The sequence below is a fragment of the Myotis brandtii genome, unplaced genomic scaffold, assembly GCF_000412655.1.
Source record: "Myotis brandtii unplaced genomic scaffold, ASM41265v1 scaffold847, whole genome shotgun sequence".
NCBI classification, from domain to species: domain Eukaryota; kingdom Metazoa; phylum Chordata; class Mammalia; order Chiroptera; family Vespertilionidae; genus Myotis; species Myotis brandtii.
Window position 1 is genome coordinate 2,863,433 of NW_005371441.1, and position 20,509 is coordinate 2,883,941.

General features: G+C 42.9%; 1 protein-coding gene across 1 annotated transcript in view; it reads right to left on the minus strand.

Annotated features, from left to right (window-relative positions):
• The window catches only part of SYNE1 (spectrin repeat containing, nuclear envelope 1), a 407,398-nt gene that overhangs the window by 100,427 nt on the left and 286,462 nt on the right, over positions 1-20,509 (minus strand). Inside the window, exons 95-103 of the mRNA XM_014532125.1 lie at positions 20,232-20,423; positions 13,436-13,567; positions 12,096-12,205; positions 10,365-10,521; positions 9,206-9,264; positions 8,566-8,578; positions 8,275-8,484; positions 4,100-4,201; positions 682-801 (exon numbers count right to left, since the gene is read on the minus strand). Coding sequence (XP_014387611.1) covers positions 682-801; positions 4,100-4,201; positions 8,275-8,484; positions 8,566-8,578; positions 9,206-9,264; positions 10,365-10,521; positions 12,096-12,205; positions 13,436-13,567; positions 20,232-20,423 — 1,095 coding nt within the window. The remainder of the gene's footprint in view (positions 1-681; positions 802-4,099; positions 4,202-8,274; positions 8,485-8,565; positions 8,579-9,205; positions 9,265-10,364; positions 10,522-12,095; positions 12,206-13,435; positions 13,568-20,231; positions 20,424-20,509) is intronic.

Here is a 20,509-nt window from a genome sequence, read left to right on the forward strand (position 1 = left end):
TATGCACATTTTTTTCTTAATATAACTTAACTATGTTGCTCATCAAAGGCTAAATTTTTGCTGGTGTAATATTCCAGGATCGGCCTACCACCCTGATAGCAGATTCTTGCGTTAAGTGCCGATCCAGGAAAGCAAGTAACCCCAAGTTGCCCTCTGCTCCTGAGTGAGGCCAGGAGGTCTGTGTAGACTTCAGCTTCCTCTTGGTTTAAATTTTTTGTTTTGTTTTGGAACTGACACAGTGTCTCTCTTCCATTAAAAAATGTATGAACGATAAGCTATAGTTTTAATGACTGATAAAAACCACTCTTTAAATACAGAGTAGATCTCCCTTTCTTAACTTTTCTAGGTTGGACTGATAATAATTACATTTTCTACAGTAGAAAATAATACAGCACAACTAAACTACACCACAGTGGTTAGCCATCAGAATAATAACAAATGATTATTTTACAATAACAAATGATTTTTTAAAAAAGAATCTTAGAAGCTTGAGAATACAATTTTTTATTGCATTAAATATAGTAAAAATTTCAGAAATTTTTCTAAGAGTTACTTGGAAGAGAGATTAGAACTTAAATGATCTGAATTTTATAGAGGAAAAAACAAGAAAATGGAGAAAATACTTTTTTCTTGAGTTCTAGTTAGGATGCATCACTGAATGCCATTGGCAGGAAATCGTACCTGGAGTTTGGAGAGTTCTTGCAGGGCGGGCTGCTCAATCTGCAACTTGTCACCACGCTTTTTTAATTCAGCAATTCCTGCATCCAATTCCTTCAGCCCATCTTCAGCCTGCTGTATTGCCTGGGTAAAATTTGTGAAATTTCATCAAAACTCCCACGAATAATTTCCCACAAAAAGTATGACTACCGTGCCTCCTTATTTATTCCTCTTCTTTCCACATAAAACAATACAGCCAACAAAACTCATTGCAATATAACATAAAAACCATGGTCACATGATGTGGAAAAGAGAAGAAGGCCCTTTATTATGCTACAGATCAGCTATCTTAAAGGTGAGGAGGTAAGAGGGACTGAGAATGGAGGGTTGGGAGGACAACAGCTTCCTCAAAAAAAGAAAAATTCATGAATAGCGACACCCCAAAAAGAAGCATGATGTATGACATTAGAGAAAGGTATCTGCCTGGGATTGTCTAGGGCAGGGGTGGGGAACCTTCTTCCTGCCAAGGGCCATTTGGATATTTATAACATCATTCTCGGGCCATACAAAATTATCAACTTAAAAATTAGCCTGATATACTAGTATTTGGCCAAACATCTAATTAACTCATCCCTAATGCCTTGGCAGGGCCAGACCAAACGATTTCATGGGCCTTATATGGCCCGTGGACTGGACATTCCCCACCCCTGGTGTAGGGAATCATGTTCTGGTTTCCTGAAGTGCCGTTCTGAGCATCTTTGAAAACATGTGACTGCATGGTTTCCCCAAGAAGCAGAAAATCACACAATCGACAAGTATTACAGCGGCTGCTAGTGCTAAACCTTGTCTTCCCAGGGCGAGGTGTATAGAGGCAGAACAAGATCTCATCCTGGCCTTCCAGGAGCTTACTGTCTGGTTGGGAAGCAAAACCATTATGTACTAAATAAACTTGACACACGCTGTCCCTGTAAGAGCGCTTTGGAAACGGGAGATCCCAGGGAGTCCTGGAGAAGAATGAGTAGGCTTTTGGAAGAAATGCAACCTCGGTTGCCCTTGAAGAATGAAAAGAACATGAATTCCAGATGGCAGATAAAAAACATGTGCCCATTTTCTTTCCTGAATCCCCACTACCACCACACCAAATGTTCTGTTTGCTTGTTTTTGGGTGTGTGTTCCCCCCATAAATCTACAAGAACAAGGCAGAAGGAAAGAAGACAATACCAACAAAATTTTGGAAGTTGGAAATCAGAAGGAGAGATGAAAATTGACTTAAGACATCTAAGACAGCTGAATCCTAGTCCAGCAGGGGACCTTCACCCCCAAGTTTATAGCCACAGGAGTCTCTGGTACTCTGGTGAAATGGGTGCTGAATAAGGAGGGTTGGTGAGAAGCTCCTTAAAGAGAAGTTAAGCCCAGCTGGTGTGGCTCAGTGGTTGAGCATTGACCTATGAACCAGGAGGTCATGGTTCGATTCCCAGTCAAGTTACATGCTTGGGTTGTGGTCTCAATCCCCAACAGGGGGCATGCAGGAGGCAGCCGATCAATGATTCTTTCTCATCATTGATGTTTCTACCTCTCTTTCCCTCTCCCTTCCTCTCTGAAACAATGAAATTTTTTTTTTAAGAGAGAAGTTAAATTGCCAGATCTCTTTCATCATTCCACACTGTCCCTTCCCTTCCCTGGTGAAAGATGGAACATTGATTTTCTAGAAAATGTAAAAAAACAAATAGTTTCTGAACTGAGGGGCGCCGGATACAGTTGTGGGTTTGAGTACTTCATTGAAAACAGAGGGATAAAGTAAATGCCCACTGAATGGTAAATGTGGAGTCCCTGCGTCTTCTAGAGAATGGCCGCCAGACCTCTACTCTCCAGGAAGGAAAGAGAAAAAATATGAAAAGACCAATAGAAATACCTAAAAGTTTGATGCAAGGATTCCCCAACAATAGCCCACACAGACCACCCTTCAGTAGATCTCAACATAGGAAAGAGAAAAAATATGAAAAGACCAATATAAACACCTAAAAGTTTGATGCAAGGATTCTCCAACAAATAGCCCACACAGACCACCCTTCAGTAGATCTCAACACTGTCCAGCCTTATCCGTCCATCAAGTTGCCACTTAGCTGCTTAGTCTCCCATCCTAAACGGAATAGTCAGCAAAGGATTTCCTGAGAAATGCCTCCAACATGAAAGACAGAAACCCAAATAAGCAAACAAACAAAAGTAACCAATTATACAGGAAAAATAAAACTTCAATGAACAAATAATACACCCAGAGATATTATAAAGGATAATGCATCCATTAAAACAACAACAACAACAAAACAACAAACAGGCCCTGGCCGGTGTGGCTCAGTTGACTGGGCATTGTCCCACGCAAGGAAAGGTTGCTGGTTTGATTCCCATCAGGCACATGCCCAGGCTGCAGGCTCCATCCCTGGTAGAGGACGTGCAGGAGGCAGTCGATCAATGATGGGAACCTTGCCTCCTGACCCTGGCGTGGTCGTGCCAGCCCTCCGGAAGCAGGATCTGGCCCCCACACTTACTCTCACCGTCCAACATCCCCAGTGGCTTCCCATTGCCAGTTCTCCGAGGGGAGATATCCAGTGTGTGTGATATGATCCATGAGGGTGAGACACTATGTCTTCATTTACACCCAGCCACATTAATTTTCAATTTCCACTTCTATTTCTGCATGTGCTTTATAACATAGTACTTGCTTATAGTTGATAAATGAGTAAATATTCATGTATTTGTGGTATGTGCTTGTTTAACTAGTGAGGTGTGCAATCAATGAAGGTCAGACACCAATGATTTATAGACTCAAGTCCAAATTCTCTGACATGCAATAGCCCTAACTACAAGGTGTCTCCAATGTTCTCATCTGACCTTATTTCCCCTCAATCACATGATTCATCCTAAGTTCAGCTAACCAGGGTCACTCGCTTTCCTCCTGCAGAGCTCGGAACTGTCTCGCCTGTGCCTTTGTTCTTGCTGTCCCTTTCCAGGGATACCTTTCTTCCGGTCCCTGTGTGCCCCAACTCCTAAGTCCAGTTCCGATTTCCCTTTGTAGACTCTTCCCTGACCTTACCCCTCTGGAGGCAACCTACCCCTCTTCCGCATGTCCCAGTGCTCCTCTGTGCCACCACCTGGGCAGCCTGACTTCCTGCCCAGGTCACTGACATTCACGCCTAATCTCACTGTTAGGGGACACACTTCTTCAGGTCAGCAGCGGTCCTGACACCTTTCCCCAGCTCACATTTCCCAGTTCTGTGCAAGCCTAAGGGAGAGAGTCAGTGTAACCTGGCCAGTGATTCAAATCCAGCTCTCACAAACAAAACAAGTGACAAACATAAATGCCACAGTAAGCCATTAATCTTTCGCAGAGGATTTGACATTTCACAGTAAATCCGATCAACTGGAAAAAGGCAGCTGTAAATACCTCTATTTGCTCCGCCACGGGCTGTTCAAACACATTGGCCAGTTTCTGCAGAAGCATGTATTTACTGTCAGCCAGCGACGTACACAGCACCTTCAGATCGTTCTAGGGGGTGAGAAATAGGAAGACTTAACATGTGCACCGGGGAACTCAAATGGTTATAAACATAACACACGCTCTTAGAAATAATATACAGGTGTGGGAATTTTATGTCCAGAGAAACCAATACTGTTCTAGGGAAAGATAAAAGAAACTGGTAACAATTTACCTTAAATGCTAAATTTGACTTTTGAATAATCTTTACACAAACCATTTCCAACACAATATGCAAGGAGGCAAGGCATGCAAATAAAAAAGCAATACTGGTCACCCTAAACTTCTTGTTATATCTGAAATAAATGTGCACATTTAAACATTCCAGCAGAAATATTATACTAATGACTTCTATCTAGTAAAACAACCTATTGATGTTACTCTGATTTGGGAAGAAAATAAAATTCTTAAGAATAATATGATTCCTTCGAACCTGGGACCTTTCAGTCTGCAGGCCGGTGCTCTATCCACTGAGCCAAACCAGTCAGGGCCCATATAATGTTTTTAAAAACGTCCATTTCATTGTCATCATTTAAAATGCAGCTATCAGTCCGGCTGACGTGGCTCAGTGGTTGAGCATCGACCCATATATGAACCAGGAGGTCACAGATCGATTCCCAGTGAGGGCACATGCCCAGGTTGTGGGCTGGATCCCCAGTGTGGGGCATGCAGGAGGCAGTTGATCAAAGGTTCTCATCATTGGTGTTTCTGTCTCTCTCTTCTCCCTTCCCCTCTGAAATAATAATAATAAAAAAAGAATAATATGATTCCTTTCTTCCTCTCTCCTCTGCTTCTCTCTCCCTCACTTCCTGCTTTTCCCTAGTTTCAAAGAATGTGCACAAGCTTATAAAAAGCCATCCAGAAGTTTAGAAAAGAACTATTTTCATGATGACCAAAGACATATTAAGAGAAAACACCAAAAGACCTTAGCCACGCCTTTTGTCCACAAACATTACTCACTTAAAAGTCCAAATATGCCCTGGCCGGTAGCTCAGCTGGTTAGAGCAGCGTCCTGATACCCAAGGTTCTGGTTCAATCCTTCCCCACCCCCCTCTCTCTCCCTCCCTCAAAAAAAAAAAAATCAATCAATAAAAAAGTTCAAGTATTCATATTGAGTTAGAGTTGTACAAAAATGAGATAACTATCAGAATTTTGGTATTCAATTCTAAAGGGAATAATAAACTGGAACAAAGCGGGAATGATAAAATATTTAATTCTACTCTTCCCCTCCCCCAAAATCAGCAAATTCCTTATTGGTCGGAAATGTGTCTGATGGGCTGGGTGTCCGTCACAGGGTGAAGTTTGATCACATCCTCTTCACTGGGGACAAGTGCCTGTCACCAAGATGAAAAATTCTGGCCATCTCACCAGGAGAAGGACAATCACAGCAAGGAAGAAAAATCAACTTTCAGGCCGTGTGGGAGCATCACCACACAAAATGTCAGGCTAGCCCTAGCCGGTTCGGCTCAGTGGATAGAGCGTCAGCCTGTGGACTGTAGGGTCCCAGGTTTGATTCTGGTCAAGGGCACATGCCTGAGTTGTGGGCTTGATCACCAGAAGGGGAGCGTGCAGGAGTCAGCCGATCAATGATTCTCTCTCATCATTGATGTTTCTATCTTTCTCCCTCTCCCTCCCTCTGTGATATCAATAAAAATATATTCAAAAAAACAACTACAACAAAAAAACAAAATGTCAGGCTAAAAAGCAAAATCGTGAGTGGATTGTGCAGTAATTTTTTTTTAAAGCAATGAACAGGAGAATTAGAAAGAAGCATATGATTCTAAGAGGCAATAGCTGTCGCTAACTCAAACCCAAACCAATCTGCAAGCCTAGTTGCAGACTAAATAGGAAAATGTAATAACAGCACTGGAAAAATGTTGCTAGAAACAAGGGTTTTGTTTATGAGATATGATATTGTTTGCATTACCACAAAACCCTATGAGGCAGTTAGTAGGGTGTGATTTAAGAGTTGCGGACATGAAGGCTCTGAGAGGCAGCTAAGGTTATAGAGCAGTAGGTAACAAAGCCAGAATTTGAACTCAGGGGGACTGGCTTTGGAGACTTTGTTCTTTATTTCTTTTTTTAAAAATATATTTTTATTGATTTCAGAGAGGAAGGGAGAGAGAGATAGAAACATCAATGATGAGAAAGAATCATTGATCGGCTGCCTCCTACACACCCAACACTGGGGATCGAGCCCAAACCTAGGCATGTGCCCTGACCAGGAATCGAAAAGTGACCTCCTGGTTCATAAGTCAGTGCTCAACCAATGAGCCATGCTGGCCAGGCCGGAGACGGTTTTATTATTTTTTTTTTAAATATATTTTATTGATTTCACAGAGGAAGGGAGAGAGAGAGTTAGAAACATCAATGAGAGAGACACATTGATTGGCTGACTCTTGCACGCCCCCTACTGGGGATGGAGCCCGCAATCCTGACATGTGCCCTGATAGAGAATTGAACCCAGGACCTTTTGGTCCTTGGGGCGAAGCTCAATCTACTGAGCCACACCAGCTGGGCTGGAGACTTTGTTCTTAATTTTTGCTCTTTTGACTTTGCAAAATGAATATTAGAACAATGCTTAGCTACTAGAGATGTTGTGAAGATTAAAGACAAGAGTACATGTGAAAATATTTTGTGAATAAAAAAAATGATACACAAATGTTTGTGGTAATTTTACTTTGTAGTTTTAAGAATGTAAATTACCCGAAGGCAGTGGTAATTTGTCCCTCTAGAACAGTGGTTCTCAACCTTCCTCATGCCGCGACCCTTTAATACCGTTCCTCATGTTGTGGTGACCCCCAATTTCATTGTTACAAATTGAACATAATTAAAGCATAGTGATTAATCACAAAAGCAATATGTAATTATATATGTGTTTTCTGATGGTCTTAGGTGACCCCTGTGAAAGGGTCGTTCGACCCCCAAAGGGGTCGCGACCCACAGGTGGAGAACCGCTGCTCTAGAATGATCAAACATGTCAAACTCGCAGCCGGTGGGCCACATGCCTCAATTAAGTGAGGCATGCGGCCCACTGGCCATGAGTTTGACATGCTTGCTCTAGATATATACACAGAAAATTCCTTGTGTCTTGGCTAATGCTACATTTATTTAACATTTTACAGTATTTTTTTAAATCAAAACTTTTACATAAAACTCTTGGCCCTAATCACAGATATCCATTTTGTAAAACTTCTATGTCTGTTAAAAATAAAATTCAGTTAAAACTTACGTATTCCCAAAGGTGACTTTTTATTAGGAATGAAAATCAACATTAAACGGTTATCAGCTACTTTTGCATTTGCTGAAATTTATAGTCATAGGAAAAGTTTCATAAGCACACAGTTATGCAGTTGGCAACAGTCTCCAGTCTGGGCTAAAAGGCAGTCAGCCTGAGGAGTGAGGACTGGGAAGTAATGCAATATGTTTGAGCGCAGGTGGAACTAATTAGGCCACAGTCACTTGCAATGGGCCTGGGTATTGGGGTCCAGGCTTTGCTCTGTATTACAGCCCTGCCTGCATGTTTTTTTTGGTTATATGTTTTAAACGCTACTATTATCAACTGGAAATTGTAATTATACTGTGCCATAAATACGACTTTTATTGGTTGAGTTTAAATTCCTATTCAGCCCTTAGTGTAGTTAGCTGGTTTTCTCAAGTTCCATTTCTGGGAGAATAAAAGTCAGTTTTCTAATACGAGTTCAATCCCCTAGTTCAGCGGTTCTCAACCTGTGGGTCGCAAACAATGAAAATACATCCTGCATATCAGATATTTACATTACGATTCATAAGAGTAGCAAAATTACAGTTAAGAAGTAGCAACGAAAATAATTTTATGGTTGGGGGTCACCACAACATGAGGAACTGTATTAAAGGGTCGCAGCATTAGGAAGGTTGAGAACCACTGCCCTAGTTTTTCTGTGATGTTCCTGCTCCTCATTGTTCATTTGAAGAAAAAAATAGATCTAGGTATATCATACCTCAGTCAGACATCGTGTTTATGACCCCCTCTCTGGCTTCTGCTTAGAGCAAACTAATAACTCTTTGCATGGAGGATGGGCAAACAACTCTTGACTATGTCTTACCTGGAAATTTAGTATCTGCTGAAGTCTTTCCTTCATCTGATGACATCGTTGATTTACTACTGAGTCTAACAAGGATAGCCTCCCCAAAAGACACCCCAAAGTGTCTTCGATAACATCGCGGTTATCACTATTCTCCGGAAATGCTTGGGAAAACAAGTTCTTGTTCTTATCCATCTCTTCAGACATTTCCTTAATATCTTTGGCAAGAGTCTAGGGTTGATCAAAAAGAAGACCATTTGAGTGTTTAGACCCAGGAATCTATATACAAATCAGGTCTTTACCCCCTAGGACAGTGATGGCCAACCTATGACACGCATGTCAGAGGTGACACGCGAACTCATTTTTTTGGTTGATTTTTCTTTGTTAAATGGCATTTAAATATATAAAATAAATATCAAAAATATAAGTCTTTGTTTTACTATGGTTGCAAATATCAAAAAATTTCTATATGTGACACGGCACCAGAGTTAAGTTAGGGTTTTGCAAAATGCTGACACGCCGAGCTCAAAAGGTTCGCCATCACTGACCTAGAGCCAACCTCCTGTGGTCCCTCTCCAGCATCTGCGGAGTGAGCAGGGTCCCTTGGCAGGTGGGGTCCCTCGGCCTGGCCTGCAGGGATTGGCCGAAACCGGCTCTCCGGCATCCCCCAAGGGGTCCCAGAGTGCGAGAGGGCACTCTGCAAAGTTGCTGTCATACAGGGTGTGGAACACAAACACAAGTGTGCAGTCAACCAGATTTGGGGCCAGCAGGGTCCCAGCAACAACATAACCCACAGCCAAAGGTGAAATCAAGCGGCCCCGCGAGGAATCGGGCTCCCTCCTCTCTGGTTTCGGGGTGGGTCACCCAAGAACCGCCACTGCCAAGTCACTGCAGCTCGGCAGCTCCTGCGTTGAGCGTCTGGCCCCTGGTGGTCAATGCGCATCATAGTGACCGGTCGTCTCCTTTGTACAGGGGCACGCCAGCCAGGAGCCGGTTTGGCCTGCTAAAAAGCTGCAGACAAACAGGGGCGGTTTACATAAGAGCACTGTGTCCAGGTTCCTCAGATCCAAAGGGAAGTCCTGGAGTTTACTCCGTTCATGCCACTGCCATGGAACGGCCCAGGTGAGTGCTAGCCCAGGACACAGGACTAGTTTCCATTGTCGAAAGCCTGCTGGGCCATGGCTGTGGTGAGCACCGCGGGCTTGCCTGGGTTCTAGCCTCACTCACTAGCTCTCCAAGGTGCCCATTCCTCTGACTCTCTAGCTTCTGCTTGGAGCAAAGTAATAGCTATTTCTCTGGAACCTTCTGTTGCTATCTTCAATTCCATTGGGTGTGGCTTGCTTGACTGGGTCAAGTCCAACATCACTCAGCACCTACCCATCTTGCAAACCAGCCTGCACCTGGGTTACAGGAGCAATTCCAGCTGACCACTGGCTCCCCCTGCCTTTTAGAACCATCGAGGTCCCAATAGTGCAGTGGTTCTCAACCTTCTGGCCCTTTAAATACAATTCCTCATGTTGTGACCCAACCATAAAATTATTTTCGTTGCTACTACATAACTGTAATGTTGCTACTGTTATGAATTGTAATGTAAATATCTGATAAGCAGGAGGGTCTTAGGCGACCCCTGTGAAAGGGTCGTTCGACCGCCAAAGGGGTCGCGACCCACAGGTTGAGAACCGCTGCAATAAGTGTCTCATTAAGGTCTTCTGAAACTATTAAATACTAGAAGTAGCGAGGAAAAATAAGATGACTTGACAATTTAGTTCCAGGTTTTTGGAATTTCTTTTATCCTAGACATATATACATCCCTTATTTTCAAAGTCGTACAAAAGGGGGAGACACAATGTAATGATTTATGCTAATGAGTAATCAGGTATGGATGATCTCTGGGGAAATATGGTACCTAGAAATCAAATTTTCACATATAAACATGCCATCACTAGGGGAAATGTGAAATGGGCTTGTTAGGAAACATGTAGGAAGAATCATTTGTTTCCTGCCTTATTTTGCATTGGAAATGAAAATATAGCGGACTGCACAGTTACACTGTCTCAGCCACGCTGGGCATCTTCTACGAGAGAGAATACATAAGAGAGAACGTGTGGTACCACTTGCTCTTGTTCCTGCGCCAGGGCGTCCTGCAGCAGCCTCTGCTTGGCACTGACTTCCTGCTGGAGGCTCTCCCACTTCATCCGCATCTGGCCTTCCGCAGGGGCCTGCTCTCCTTCCATCCCCAACTCCTGGGATGACACAGCAGGTTTTTCACTATTAGAAGAATAAACAATCCAAGTTTACAATGTGGGCAAAAAGGTGATCACTTATTGCATGCATGAGCTGTGGCCTCTAAAATTAGAACCAGATTACTCTGGTTATTAGCTTACACTTAAAAAAAAAATTAAAATTTTAAAAAATGTGAGTCTAACCATAAACAAATATAGGATAATGCAACCAGGGCCACAATGATAATTTAAAAATACATTGAAAATAGCTCAACATTAAAGATAAAAATAATTGTATCTTTGGGGATCAGAAAGTATATGGATTCGTATTCTTTGACAAATAGCCCACAAATTAATTAAAAACCGTAAAAATGCTACTTGGTCTCTGCGAGTTTTTACCCTGAGTCCAAGGCCAGGTTTCAGGACATGGATTAGGGTTCAGGACATGAGAGGAAGGCACCTGGGCCTCATCCTTCAGGACAGGCAGCAGTGTGCATCTGAGGATGACTGTGGCTCTTAGGGTGACACAGAGCTGAGTTTTTAAATCCCTGCACCATATGCTGTACACCTGAAACTAATATAATATTGAATGTTAACTAATTTACAAACATTAAAAATAAATGCACATTAGCCTCGCTGGCATGGCTCAGTGCTTGAATGTCCACTTAGGAACCAGGAGGTCACGGTTCGATTCCCGGTCAGTGCACGTGCCCGAGTTGTGGGCTAGATCCTCAGTGTGGGTGTGCAGGAGGCAGCCAATCAATAATTCTCTTTCATCATTGATGTTTTTTATCTCTCTCTCTCCCTTCATCTCTGAAATCAATAAATAAATGTTTAAAAAAATAAAAAATAAGTAAATGTAGGTTTAATTTGTGACATTCACAGCTTTCACAACCCCTCTGTGAAGCAGATAGTCCCTTCTTATTCTCATTCCACAGAGGAGCAAACCAGGCCTCAGAGCTGAGTTACTTTTCCATGGTGACAGCAGTTGAACTAGAATAAAACCCAGACCTCACTCAAAACAGAGGGATCATTCCTCTCTACTTTCCTTCCCAACCCTCAGACTCAAGTCTTCAACTTGAACATTGGTCCAACTTCCTTCATTTTTCTTCTAATACTTTACTCTTCTGTGTATAAGACTTTCCTTCTCCACTCTACAACAGGACACAAAGCTCAATGAGCTTGCATGCAGAAATTATAAAAACAGTTCCTCGAGAAAAAGCAACATCTTTCGTAGGCAGAATGAGGTTGAGGGAAGATAGGTTCTTACAGGGAAAATGTTTTGCAGTTAGATATTCAGAAAGAAACATAACTTTATGTGTTTCTTATTTGATTTTTCCCCCCTATTTGATTTTTAAAAAACAAACTCATGTATCTTCTCTGGACAGATATGCTGAGCATACTGGAAAGAAGACAAATAAGTTAGCCCTCACACTCCCTAGCTGTACTCATGCCACACAATAAAATATTCAAAATGCAAGTAAACTATATATCCTAAAGAGAAAAAATAATGATTAAATTTTTGCAGGTGTTTAAAATGAAAGTTTGATTAAGATGCTTGCATTTCTTCAGATGTTAGGGAATCAGTGACCAGAATAGAAAGAGCGTGTGGAAACCTACCCAGCACCACCAGAGGTCTCTGCCGCTGAGTGCTGGGTGAGGATTTCCTCTCCACGACTGGCTACTGACCGGAGAAGGCTCTTCTGCTCTGCTAACTCCTGCTCCAACTCCTGCTCAAGGAAAAGAACAAACAAACACAGCTTGTGATTTCATGAGCATCATCTGCAATCATGGTTCTATGTCTACAACAGCCTCAGAGAACTCGTGCATACATGTTTAAGTTTGCACGTTGCATAAAAGGTGTGGTGGAGGGAAAGGCTCACACATCTCTCCAAACTACTCTACAGCTTTCATGGCTTAAATAAAACAGACCTGAAAAATCTTGGAGGAAAAAAAAAAAAAAAATCAATGGAAAATTAACATTTTGCTGGGCAATGGTGCCCTCAAGTGGTACAACATGAACTTTTAATTTTCAAAATGAATACTGCCTTTTTCCCAGCTGAGACCGGCCCTTGAGAGCAGCTGTTCTTTAATTCCCGGCTTACTTGATAAGTTTGATTATCATTGAATTCAGTTTTACTTTTTCATATTTAGTGATAAATGCCTTTGCTCTTTGAAAAAATAATTTAATATGCCCGATTCATAAAGTTAAGGTATCAATGAGGAATCATTCTTATTCATCAAAGCTCATTATTTTTACTAGGCAATAATTTGCAATCCAATTTTGTGATGGTATCTACTTGAAAGTAGAAAATAAATTACATTTATTTTAAAAAAACATGTAACTCAGACTTTCACCAATTCTCAGAGGCCTTCCTGAGGTTTTTATTATATAAAGTAGTCTGAAATTGGGGCAAGTCTGAAAATAGAGCAGATAATCTCGATAAGGCAGATTTTAATTGTTACATTATTTGTAAAGCTTTTCTTAAAAGAATAGACTTTAAAATGACCAAGCACAAAAACAGAAAATAAGAAAACAAATAAACAAACAAAACCACAGAAAAATGGCCAAGCATTCCAGTGGTCACGAGGAAATATGCTGAACCATTTAGCCAGGTCTCTGCGAAGAGCAGACAAAGGTGCATTCTGTCTTTAGAACACAAGAAACTTGTTCTTCTAAGCCAGTGGTTCTCAACCTTCTGGCCCTTTAAATACAGTTCCTCATGTTGTGACCCAACCATAAAATTATTTTCGCTGCTACTTCATAACTGTAATGTTGCTACTGTTATGAATCGTAATGTAAATATCTGATATGCAGGATGGTCTTAGGTGACCCCTGTGAAAGGGTCGTTCGACCACCAAAGGGGTCGTGACCCACAGGTTGAGAACCGCTGTAAGCGTTTCTCTCCGGGGAGTGTTGGCACACCTGCAGGCTAGAGAGAGGTTAGGAAATGCTTTACTTTTTGTTGCTGGAGACTGCTCTGTCGCTGGAGGGCCCATGTGGAGCGAGCTTGGGCCAGCCAGTCCTGGACACCGGGCCTCGGGGTGGCAGCTGGGTCACCGTCGCTATCCTCCTTCTCTTGCGCTGCTCCCTGTTTTAATGAGACAGAAATCAAGAGTCATCCACACAAAGAAAAACCCTGACCAGAGTGGAGTGGCAGCTGCTTCAGTGTGGTCTCAATAATACCAAAGCGGCTCCATTTGGATGGGAAATCATATTTTTTAAAAAATGGCCCTAGCAGGTTTGGCTCAGTGGAAAGAGCGTCAGCCTGCGGACTGAAGGGTCCCAGGTTTGATTCTGGTCAAGGGCACATGCCTGGGTTGTGGGCTCTATACCCAGTGTGGGGGCATGCAGGAGGCCGCCAATCAATGATACTCTCTCATCATTGATGTTTCCATCTCTCTCTCTCTCTCTCTCTCTCTCTCTCTCTCTCTCCTCTCTCTCATTCTCCCTCTCTCTCTCTCCTCTCTCTCATTCTCTCTCTCTCCTTTCCTCTCTGAAATCAATAAAAATATATTAAAACAATGGTAACACAAAACCCATCCAACTTATGGCATTTGTAGGTGGAAGAACAATAAATAGATGATTATACTCAGACATATTTGAGGGCAATACTGCCTACTTAGAAGCTGGACTTTTTAGCTGACTGATGTGGTCACCAGACATTATTCTACAATATTTTCCAGAAGAACATAGTAACTCTAGATCTCACTTCCTCTACTCACACCACCAGGACCAGACCCCACTGCTATTTGCCGCCACCACTGGCTTTGACGAAAGAGAAATTCAGCCCTAGCTGGTCTGGTTCAGTGGGCTGCAGACTGAAAGGTCCCAGGTTCGATTCTGGTCAAGGGCACATGCCCAGGTTGTGGGCTCGATCCCCAGTGCGGGACATGCAGGAGGCAGCCGATCAATGATTCTCTCTCATCATTGATGTTTCTATCTCTCTCTTCCTCTCCCTTCCCCTCTGAAATCAATAAAAATATATATTAAAAAATAAAAAAATTAAAAACAAATAAATAAATGAGAAAGACCAATGTAATTCTGTATTATCTGGTAGGAATGTATCCTTCCTGCTTGCTTGTTCTGACGGGATTTGCAAGGCCCTAACGCACTCATATCAGAATGGGATTCATTCCTACTGAGAGATTTTCTACTCACCTACGTGTATATGTCAGAGGATAAACTGCCCAATTTGAATATAGCTCATTCACTAAGTACTTCTTAAGTACCTACTGTGTGTCAACCGCTGTTCCAGGCATTGGGGTATTTTTTCAAGAAGGAGCCAGACAGGGGCCCTACTGGGGAGACAAACAATAAGCAAGCAAGAGAAGGTAAGAGCTACAGAGAACAGGAAAGCAGATGATGGACAGAGTGAAGGGGAAAGGTTTTCGAGGCTGCTCTGCGCAGGCATCCTCAGAGACAGTTACACGGAGCCCAGAACAATGGCAAAGGTAGGGGGAGGGCCCTGCAGGCCCTGGGGCCAGCAGAGCAAAGGCAGTGGAAGGAAGAGGCTTGGCATCGCATAGAGAGTAGCACAGTGAAGGGCCCAGTGTGGCTGGAGCAGGGTGGGGGCAGGGAGGGCAGAGATTTCATAGGTCATTTCATAGAGGAGTGGGCCTGCTGTCTAGTCGGGAGCTGCTGCTGCTGTCCTTTGCTGACTTTGATCACAGTATGGGATCCAGCCACCACGCCAGCTCATCCGCCTGAGTGCCCACAAAGCCCCTTAGCTCCTCTTATTTTCAGAATTGCACTAACTATTGTGACTGGGGGAAAAGGGATTCTGGAAAGTTACCTCACAGGGTGTTTTGATCTTAAATTCCTACCTGGGCCATCAGGGTGGGAAGCCACTCCCCAGGCATACCTTTGCCTTTGGCAAGCCCTGCCCATTGTCTCTGCGCATTTAGGTTAACACACCTGTGGACCAATCCCTGCCCCCTCCAGAGAGCACATAATCTGTTCACTGTCCTGTAACCCAGTCCCCGCCTTGCTTTTCCCACCTCCACGTCATCTTTCTTCTTTCCCCTCCTTCATTTCAAACGCTTAAATGAAGCTTATTCTCCTGAGCTTTTGAGATCTTGCTCCCCCATATGTTGTCAGTTTGGCTCAAATAAACTCATAAAAATTCTCTACATATTTGGACGTTTCTTACGTAGACACTATGACAGGGAAATAGACGGTGTCTGTTTATCTTTCTATTCATTAAAATCCCATAATCAAATTGTAAAACGTTTGAGATGATAAACTTGCAAAGTTGCTATCAGTGCCTGAAGTGAAATAGAAATAAGAAAACAGTGAAACCTACAGGGAATGTTATCCATAATCTCTTCCCAGATTCTGAGCCACCTGAGCTCATAGTACTTTCCTTAAGATGATCCAGCTTCACAGCCAGAGAATGTGGTGTAGACAGAACAACGCCACGGGTCTAAAATACGCCATCTCCTTGTTGCAGGGCCTTCGGAATGCGTGCTCAGTGACACCCCGCTGAGAACATTCCCACTCCTGCAGGAAAGCCTCCCACAGAAAAACAGTGACCTTCCTGAAGGTGCGGGTGTGGGCTGAACGGACACTCCTCCAGGACTAACGCCCAGGCATTTCCACATGAAGCAGATGCTCTCCATCTGAGAATGCACCACTGACCCAGAATTAGCTCTGGACCTCCCGGCAAGGATGAGGCAGCAGGTCGACAGGGACCAGGAGAAGACGACCCCAGGAGTCAGTGTAGGAGGCTGACCGCTGTCCCCAATCAGAGCCACAAACAGAGGTCAAGGCCATGACCTGCTGTCTCTCTTGGGTGGGATCCTGTCACCTCCCCCTGCTCTGCTCTTAGAACAGTTCGTTTTCAGAGCTGAAGACGCACATGATAACGTCTCCGTTCACCACCCCATCCTTCTAACACAGGTCAGGCCTGTCTGACTGAGAGCTGTCCTTTCAAAGCCCTCGTGCCAAATGTGCGCTTAGAAAAAGGACGGCAGCAACGTCGGGTCTAAGGACAGCGTCGTCACTGCCCAAGCACACACACACATGTTCAGATTCTAAGACCGGCTAGACAGCCAGTCATATTTGACGAACTGAAGCCACAGCTTTAGAGAAAAGGGAACTAGGCAACCTGAGGGGCGGATGCCTCATCTGTATTTTCTAGGTGGTTAGGTTGGTTTTCAGTTAGTTTTTCTCTGACCGATTTAGTCATTTTGAAACATAACCCTTGGACCACAGGAAGCAAAAGAAAGGATGGAGAATCCAGCTGGGATTTCATTCCTTCCCCTGGGATTTCATTCCTGGGATGAGAAGGCACAGACAGAAGGGATAAGGTAACAGCAGTCACCGTCTCTGAGGTTTGATAGCAGTTTTCCCTCTTAGCTAGGGACTAGGAAGTAAACGACTTGGGTCCCCAGAGTCCCCCGTGGGCGGAGCTACATAGCTGTTTATTTTGGAAATACTACAACAGTAACTGCTTTTGCCAGGAACATTCCTTGGAAGATTAGTGAGGACTGGGGAATGCTAAACAGTAAATAAAACATTTCTTTATAAAGCATTTAATTATTTATATATGGCTAACTCACTGCTCACTGGGGGGATAATAACGTGTGAAATGACCTAAGCTTCTTGTAAAAGAAAAGATAACTTAAATTCAAGAGATATTATCATATGCCAGTAAGTCTGTGTCCCTTCACATAAAGAAAGAACCCATGGGGGAGGGGGAGCTAAAGAGGTTGGTTATTCATTGATACAAACAGAAGTCCAACTAGTTAGAGAGAATGGCCTTAACAGAGATGGCCACTTTATAAATAAGTAGCTCTGAGAAATGAGGTGCTTAAGGCCCCACACGAGTTAGGAAGCTATTCCAGTCCTCCTGACTCTCGCCAACCCCAACTGAAGGGTCCAACTTCACTAACATCTACATTCGATGGAAGATGTCTTTCCGCCAACAGCCCTTAGTGAATCTCAGATCAATTCTGAACTTTCTACACGAAGGGAAACAATCCTTTTCATGGCAACAATAATACACACAGCGCTCCTTTTAGTCCTACAACTGGAAAAACAATCTCTTCAAAAAGGTCTAATTATTTTTTTAAAAACAAGCCATCAAAATCTTACATGCTGGAAACTCATTAGATGAAAGATGGTAAAATGTATAAGTATTTTAAAAATGAACAATGACTAATTTCAAGGCAGTCAAATAGTTTGCACAACAGTATCCCCAGGATAGCGTACACCTGCAGGCTGCATCAGGCCTTGACTCAATGTGAAGACCCTCTGTGGCCCGGGGCAGCACCTGCCAGGTGTGAGCAGCACAGGTGGCTGTCAGCACAGCCCAGCCCAGACTAGTCTAGCCTTCGAGCATTCAGCAGGGCCTTTCCTCACAAAGAATGTGTTTTGCAAACTGTTAGCTGTTGTTATTATTATACTCACTGTGATTTGAGTGCCTAGTATGAACATTACCTGCCTTAACATAATATCCTCAGAATATTTTAAAGTTAAATACTATTATTATCCCCATTTTACAGATGAGAACACTGATCTGTAAGAAAGGGAAGTTCAAGGATCTCGCCCAGGTCTCTGGTGAATACCTGGTGGGACCAGGCTGCGACGGGGGGGAGGGGGGGGGGACATTAGAACAGCAGAACCACCTCTGCCACCTGGATATGCTTTATTTGGCACACACATTATTTTTAAATTTTAGAACTAAGTTTTTCAAATTGGAAGATTTTAGATATAAATCCTCATTTCCTTTCTCTGGAAGACCTAGCAATGCTGACTGTAAATTCTTGTGTGCTGATAGCTGGAGCGCACAGCTACTCCTCAGATGCTTGCCAAGGTCCTGGCTGGACCTGCTTCACGGGTTCACATTCCCTCCCCAGGCCCGAGGCCCTGGGATGTGTGCCTGTTTAATCCCCGATGCGCCCGTGGACCAATCCTCTGTCCCTTCCATTCCTACCTTCCTCAGGGGGCAGGGCCCAGCTGGAGCTTCATAAATGAGCTATCCCAGAGAAGAAACCATTGCTTCTAATAGTTTTCTATTGATTAGGTTTGATGTTTTCAATCATATAATCATGCCGTTAACAGAGAACTGAAGATAGGTAGGTTCGTCTGAAAAAATCATTACACTGAGAAAAAAGAAGCAATCACAGTGAGTGGCCATTGAATTCCCACCACGACTTTTGTGGCCCGTCCCCGGCCAGCATCTGTACTCAAATACGGGTGTCCCCTTCCCTCCTGATACTGGATCCTATCCTCTCCCTCCTACACAAGTTGGTTCTTGCAATTCACTCCTTTTTCATCAGGTTTTCCTCCACTGAGTTATAGTGGAACCTTGTTTCTCAAACTTAATTCATTCCAGGAGGCAGTTCGAGAAGCGGTTTGGAAACTGAACCATTTTTCCCATTAGAAATAATATAAATTGAATCAATCCATTCCAGACCCCCAAATGATTCTGATTCAACCTTTCTTATATACCTGTCTAATGTACTGTTTAATATATAAATAAACACTTCTTTTCTTAAATTTATTGAACCACCCCCTACTAGCCTTAAAGGAATTTTTCAGACATTACTGCCTTGAGAATGGTATCACCAGTTAATTGCTTTTCCTTTATCCAATCAATAACAATTTTCCTACCTATTCAATTGTCTGTGATTGCGGACAATAACAGTATGAAAGTTGCCTGGGGAGAAATCTGAGTAAAAGTGTTTTAGGGTTCTCTTATATGGATCTGGAGAGAGATTAAGATATAAACTTAGAATTTATTAGATATGCGTGGTAAAAAGTAGAGGGCAAAAAAGCAAAGGAAAGCTCTCAGACAGTTAAAACAAAGGTTAAAAGGGATAAAAATAATAGAGCAGAAAAAATAGAAAACAAAAAGTTGGGTGATATAAGTTTAAACATATCAGTAATCACAATAAATATAAATGGACTAAACTACCCTTTAAAAATAATGGATTTTTCTGATTAAATAAAATATTTCAAACCAACAAAATATAGCTAAATGTTCTTTACAAGAAGCGAATCTACAACATAAGAACACAGAAAAGGTAAAATCAAAGGAAAGTTAAAATATAAACTAGGCAAATATTACCTACCAAAAGCTCTAGTAATATAAAACAAAAATCAATATAAAGGAATGTTAAGGTCACTACATGATAGCAAAAATGTTCAATTCACCTGGAATACATGACAAGCCTAAAGTTGTGGGTCCTAAATAAAAGTCTAGGTATATCTGAAAAGTAGAATGTAGGAGGAATAAAAGAAAAATGTGAAAATGTTATAGGATACCTTGATTTCTGAACCACGTTTACATTTTTTTAAATTGTGTCTTTCTAGATTTTGCTATTTCTTTCTTTTCCCACACTGCAACCTTCAGGTCTACAGATTCAAACAGTCCTTATAAAACCTATTTGAAAATCTACGCCAAAGTTTGTGTAGTGCAGGTAGGTACATAAGTACGTATCATTCCCCACATTTTCCTTCAGTGGTTCTCAACCTTCCTGATGCCGCGACCCTTTAATACAGTTCCTCATGTTGCGGTGACCCCCAACCATAAAATTATTTTCGTTGCTACTTCACAACTGTAATGTTGCTGCTGTTATGAGTCGTCATGTAAATATCTGATATGCTATATGTGTTTTCCGATGGTTGCGACCCACAGGTTGAGAACCGCTGCTTTATATGGACGGGCTCAGAAAAGGCATGCCAGCAACGCACAAGGATCCGGCGGTCCTTGCAGCATCGCCTCGCTATCGGGGCTGGAGCCTCACCTGGATGTTCAGCTGCTTGTCGTGCAGGGCTCTCTGAAGCTCCAGGAGACTCCCCTTGAGGGTTCTCAGCTTCACCGCCAGCTGCTCGGCCTCGTCCTTCGTGTGGGCCTTGCCCTCCAGCAGCAGGTTGTCATTGTGGACAGAGAGCTCCGACAGGGCCACCACCTTCTGCTCGATTTCCACCAGCATGTTCTGGGAGCACAGAAGTAAGGGTGAAACTCACACACCCTGCCGGCCTCTACAAAGACCGTTTCCCGCAGCGAGACACAACACTTCCT